The sequence below is a fragment of the Phalaenopsis equestris genome, unplaced genomic scaffold, assembly GCF_001263595.1.
Source record: "Phalaenopsis equestris unplaced genomic scaffold, ASM126359v1 Scaffold000117, whole genome shotgun sequence".
Taxonomy (NCBI): Eukaryota; Viridiplantae; Streptophyta; class Magnoliopsida; order Asparagales; family Orchidaceae; genus Phalaenopsis; species Phalaenopsis equestris.
Window position 1 is genome coordinate 197,845 of NW_018164559.1, and position 6,655 is coordinate 204,499.

At 36.3% G+C, this 6,655-nt stretch overlaps 1 protein-coding gene across 3 annotated transcripts in view; it reads left to right on the forward strand.

The window, feature by feature from the left end:
• Positions 1–6,655, forward strand: part of LOC110021029 (ubiquitin carboxyl-terminal hydrolase 5) — a 131,501-nt gene that overhangs the window by 85,724 nt on the left and 39,122 nt on the right. For all 3 annotated transcript variants that reach the window (XM_020719349.1, XM_020719350.1, XM_020719351.1), the window contains 2 exons: positions 2,869–3,126; positions 3,219–3,364. In XM_020719349.1, coding sequence (XP_020575008.1) covers positions 2,869–3,126; positions 3,219–3,364 — 404 coding nt within the window. The remainder of the gene's footprint in view (positions 1–2,868; positions 3,127–3,218; positions 3,365–6,655) is intronic.

Sequence of the window (6,655 nt, forward strand, 5' to 3'; positions counted from 1 at the left end):
GCCGTTGGAGAGCCGCTTGGTCGAGCGGGGATCGAGAGGGCGAGACACGAGTGAGGGAAAAGGAGGGTGAGCCATCTCGTGTAGACGAGGGTGAGCCTGTTCGCGAATGACAGAGGAGACACAGGAGTTATAGGTTATCTCGGGCAGCCTTGGGTGTGGTCGATCGCGGGAGCTAAGGCACAAGGGGGGCGAGCAGACTTCGATCAAACCGTGACTGGGAAGAAGGGAGGGAGGCTAGCGCGGTTTAGGTGAAATAAGGTTTAAAATAAATCTCTCTTTTATTTTTATTATTTTATTTTATTTTATTGTATTATATTATTTAATTATATTAATTAGCATGTGATTTATTCGTGTTCGGAACCCTAGCAAAATGAGTATCTTTCTTGGGTAAAATTGACGCTCCGGACTTGTCGGCGCAGTCTGTTTCGTCATCCGAGGTCATTTGACTATTTTTCTATAATCGTGTCGAATTCAAATAATAATTCGTGCATTTCTTACTTACAAGGAACCCAAGCAATATAGATGCTTTCTTAAGTAAAATCTATGTTCCGGACGCACCGGCGCAGTCCGTTTAGTCATCTGAGGTTGCTCAGAGAAGTTCATCGATTTGCGTGCAATTTGCTTGTGTGCAGAATTATGGCAATATGGGTGTCCTCCCTAGCTAGCCCTAGCTAGGATCGATGTCCCGGACGCGCCGGAGTAGTCCATTTCGTCACTGGAGGTCGTCCAGAGAAGTTCGTATTTTCACCCATCCTTTAAGCTCAATTCTAGTTCGATCTTGTGCAACTTAGTGAATTTTGTGCATTTTGTGTGTGTATATGTGATAAAGTCCTGAAGAAGTTTACTTAGGGCTTGAGATCCTATTGGGAACTTCTCCTTGAGTCTCCACATGATAGTCCTTAACCACTCGACCATACGACGATGATTTTGAGATCATCAATGCGAGACATCACAAGAGAATAGGAAGTGGCTAGAATTTCTAAGGGAATGGGTTCCAATACTAGTTTTCTAAGATAGTCAATAGGAATAGAGCTAGATCCTAGCTAGGATCCTAAGGAAAAGAATAATGACCTCAAAATGAGGTTAACATGTTCGTAGATTGGATTCAAAGGTATACATGAAATGATTATGCCATAGGATAATGATCATATACACCTCCATCAGCAATGCATTCTCCATGGATTGAATTCAAACCCAATCAATAAATTTATGCCTAAATTTTGAACCTAAACAACCTCGTTAATTGTTTGCAACTGAGAGGGATAAAAAATTATGCAGGCTTGCGCTCATAGGAAATCTCATTCTTAGATATAGATAAACTCTGTTCCAAACATCAGTGAAAATATAGATAAAAGAAACCTATCCATTACATAAAAAAATGCGCTTAGGTCCCTTCATGTACATGTTGAGGTGGATTCAAAGGCGAGAGGTTTGACTTTTATTGATTGTCCAAACGATTAGCTGTTTGCAGTTTGGTTTTCTGTGACTTTTAAAAAAGGAACTGAAATCTTTTGTATTAATGCATATATGACAACTCTAGTAGCTTTTTTATTGGTGTTCTCTTGGAATGACTGAATTAGGCATTGAACTTGTGTATCCTTCATCCTTCATTGATGTATAGCTGTAGGGATGCTGATGGGAAAAGGGAAAAAAATATTCTACTCAAGTATATGGCTTTAGACAGTCTTTTGAAATGGTTATACTGTACAACTGATCACTCATTCTAGCTTATCTTATTTTTTTTTTATTATAAAGACCTGCTGCATCTTGGGAAAAACACAATTATTTATGTGACACGTGTTTCACTAATGTTTAAGCTTGATTTTGATGTAAGTATGTTACTACAGATAAACTTGCATTGCAATATTGCAGGATACATGAAACATTATTTACGATGGACTCGCTCATCTTTTTTCATTAGAAGAAAGGTGAGATGGATCGGTTGATCTCCTTAAAGTAGATGTCTTGATCCATAGATTTTTGTAAGGTGGAATATCAAATAATTATTTACATGCTACAATATTTTGTCAAAATTTATAGATTGTGTAAACCCTTTATTCTATGTAGAAAGAAAATATAAACATGCTTGCCATACACAACAATATATGATGGAGAACTTCTCTTTTAAGAGTATAAAGTCATTTTTCCACATGATTTTTTCACTTTATTTTTTTAATCATGCAACATCGACTATAAATTTTTTTTAGCATATATAAAGTAGTTGTGCTCGATATAAATAAAAATTTTTGAGCTTGTATAAAAAGGCATCTAAATCAGTTTTGATAGAGTTCATTTTAAAAAATTACATGTAAGAAGTACCTGTTCACTTCATTAAGTTTGAACAAGGATCAATTCTTCATAGAAAATTGTCAAATTAAATCAAATTGTTCTTAGATTTTAAGTCATCACCAATAATCATTATCATGGATTTGAATGTAGAAACACAAAATTAATATTGTCAATTGACTTTTTCGATGTATGTATGCATGTCTGAAAAAAAATAATAAATATATATATATATATATATAATAAAAATATACAGCTAGAAATATTTAAGAGTATTTTAATAAAATTTTAATTTGCTTATTATATTTTTTATGAGAAATATTGTGTGTGTGTGTGTGTGTGTGTGTGTGTGTGTGGTAATATAATACTATATAGATGCATACAGCACAATATGCAGGTATATATATGTCTTTGGAGCTTATATGAGTGAGTTTTCTTGCCCCTTTTGACTATTGATTTTATATGTTTCTTTGTATGTTTTGTACTATTAGATAATGGTTGTCACTTACTGAAGAGAGTCGCGTGATCATTATTATCATTATTATCATCATTTTATCATTCTAAGTAATGAATATTTGACAGGGTCAATACAAGTCCACTTTAGTGTGCCCCGTGTGTCTTAAAGTTTCAGTCACCTTTGATCCATTCATGTACCTTTCGCTGCCTCTCCAATCACCGTCTTCCAACTCCATGACTATTGTGGTTTTTACTAGTGATGGTAGCGCACCTCCAACCCCGTGTACTGTAAATGTTCCCAAGCAGGGGCGCTGCAAAGACCTCATACAAGTTCTCAGTAATGCGTGCTCGATGAAGGGTGGAGAAAAACTTATTCTTGCTGAGGTTTGTAGGAGGCTAGCACTGGATTATTTAGAGGTTAGTTACTGCTTGAAACTTATTGTGAACACTTAACTTTTTTGTAACTTTAATTACAGATTCGGGATCATAAGATCCATCAGTTTGTCGAAGACCCGATGATTCCACTATCTAATATCAAGGATGAGCAGCTTGTTGCATATAAGGTTCCAAAGTTTGAAAAAAAGTCAATTTTACTTCAGTTTGTACATCGCCGTGAAGAACTGTAAGTTGGCTTTCTTTTTATGCTTAATTTTTTAAAATGCATTTATCATATATCCTTCAAGCTGTATATTTTAGGAAACCGGATATGCACTTCTCTGTGATGGGAGGATTCCATGTCTGTAACTGCTATTGGCAGTGTTTTAAACTTTGGGTTCTGGTTAAATAGAGTAAATGAACTGAGATGATGTTTGCACTCAAGTATAGGTTTGACGAAGTGACTCCATTCTGAGTTTTAGAAGTTGTTTAAAGATCGGATTTAATGGGGAGATGGCGGGACAGCGACGGAGAGAGAATATGTGAGGTAGACGGAGTTTGGAAAGGGATTGAAGAAAGTTGGCTGTTGTCTGGGCTTAAAACAGCAGGGAGAACAAAGAAATGGCGGTTTCAGTGATGTGTTGCTGCCAACGGAGATCCACCACCTATTTCTAAACAAGCTACATACACATCACTTACGAAAGGAGGATACAACACTCTTTAGGGTAGAAAAATTAGAGAAGAAAATTTCCAATTATATAAATCAAAGAAAAAGTCCAAAACTAGAAAAATAACAACATATAAATAGTTACCTCTCAAAATTACCATATTCTCTTTCATATATTAGAAAAAGGTGCTCATAGGCTTGGCGACAGTGTGCTGGCAAGATTTTCCAGCTTCATTTTGGAATGGGATGGGATTCCATCTCGATTTGCAATCCCGCATAGGATTGTGGGATCGCAACCGCTCTCATGTCGCTCTTCCCAAGTAGGAGAGGCTTCATTTTTTTCAGTTGAAGAACCCATATCCTCATTACGATGATAAGCTAGGGACATGAAATGTAGCAGAAATATTGTAATCTCCTAGTAAATCAATCTTGTAGGTTTTATCATTGATACTCTGTTAGACCAAGGCCTGCGGCACTTTCCGTATCGTGCTTCACTAAGTCGACGTCGAGCTTGCCAAAATAGTTTGAATACTTATATTAAGCATAAGACTAAAAGGGCAATTTAATCATTTTTTAGTTATTTTTATGGGGCATAAATAGGGATTAATATGTTTTGGGTTAGGTTGTGTTTGTGATTGTTATCTTGAGCCTTCGGTGATAAAGTTTGCGAGAGGTCACCTACCTCTCGAATTGTTGGTATTTATGTTTTTATGTATTCGAGATTGCATTTTTTTGTTTTGGTACCGGTGGAATAAAAGCTATTATTTCTGCCCTAATTTATGTGAAAGTTTGTCTCGTTCCTATCAAAGAAAGTATCAAAGCACTTAAAATTTTTGGGAAGCCAACGACGAATCACGGCATTCAAGAGTTCTTCCGCATCTTCGTGGCCGAAACCCGTGATTGGGATCACGACATACAAGAATTTTGCATCACCAAACCTCGTGATACAGTCACAAGCTAGTTGAGAAGTCAAAGACAAGATTGCGGCGTACAAGAGTTTTGTGCCGACCTCACAATCGAGATCGCGGTGTAAAATAGTTCTGCAACGCCTGACCGAACCTTGCAATATAGTCGTGAGCTAGCTGAGGAGTCAATGACTAGATTGTGGCGTACAAAATGTTTGCATACCAAAATCGAACCAATTGAGCATCATCCTTCCCTTCCATTCGCGAGTTTGTAGACGCACATTTCCTTCTTGATCAAACCTAGTGATACAATCTCAATTCAAGTTAGCTAGGCAGCCAATGACAGGATCGCAAAGTACAAGATTTCCGCCTTCGTGTTAAAAATTTGTCATGGGAAATGGTAGCGAAGAAAGTATGTGCTTTGGAGGAGAAATTAGTAGAGGTGAGACAAATGAGATCTGATATGGAAGAGCGTTTCTTGGCCATGGAGGGAAGATTCATTGTCTTGGAAAATATGATTAAGAAAGTCGTAGAGTTTCATGCAAACCCGCTGCCACCCACTGCGGGATTGAGCGACAATGTTTGAGCTAATGCAAATGACAACAATTTGAAGCATTTGTGCGGCATCAGTGTGGCATCCCTTCTTTAGGCGGATTTGGAGTCACTAGATCAAGTAAAGGAATTGAAAGCTAACTCGAGCGACAACACTTGAAAGGAATAATGTGACATCTAGGCAGCTTGAACAATTGGAAGCGGGCGGGATCAAGCCAAGGAGTCGAGAGCGGATTCGAGTGGCAGGATTGGGAGGGAATTGCACGACATTTGGAGGTTTGGAATGAGCTGCAGCAGACATAATGTGATAACATGAGATTCATGGCTAGAGAAGATTGATTTGAAAGATTTTAGCTTGGATTAGGGAATCACCATAGGTGGGATCCCAGCGGAGGCCTACTTCTAACCATGCTAGTGCCTTTTGTTGCAATGACCTTCTAAGCAGAAGGAGATTCAACAACCTTTGGGGATGAGCGAGTTGATTATAGGGTGAGCCTGACTTATGAAAGAGGAAAAATCAATACTGGTCAAGGAATGAAATCCAACTCCCGCTTCATGGCTGCAGTGAGCTTTGGTCAAGGAAATTGTGGAGACTCACACATAAGGAAGCTGATATGTCGATCTCTTCTAATGTTCATGGTTAATCACTCAATTAACCTGAAAAATTAGTTTAAAATAACTATGAGCTAAATAAGTCTGTGAATACGCATACTCATAAATCACAATAATACCAAAGAAATGTAAGCAATATACATGTTAGTCAAGTTTTTTATTATATTTTCTTAAATAAATAAAAACATTTGATGTTATATAAACAACCTTAGTATATCAATATCACACTATATATATACAATTGTCACAAGAGTATCATATAAAAATTGTGTCCATTAAGACATCAATATTAATATATTTTTTCATATACGTGCACGTGTATCTTAGTATTTCTCCATTATTACCATCAAGATGTGACTTCATCATAGTCAATCATGCACATACAAGCAGTCAATGTAAACATATTATTCATGTATTCATCGCATTCAATTTAGCATACTTTAGAAAGCGTACGACCATGCATGATAGTAACTACAAACATTCTTAATAATATGAGCGATAAGAAAAGAATATCTCAATCAGAATAAAGCATGTTAAAGTTTATTGACTACAAAATAGTTGAGAAGAAATAAATTATTATTATAAATTAAAAGTACGAGTACTCACCTCGATTGCCGATTTATTAACTATTAGATTTGTCTTGACGTTGACTCCTCTAAACTTTAGGAGCCTAAACTAAACATGATATAAAATTTATTTAGTATTTTAAGTAAACTAATAACTTTTAAGTATTAAATTTTTATTTTTTTACTTTATACAATTATATAAATATATGTATGTATGTATATATATATGTATATAT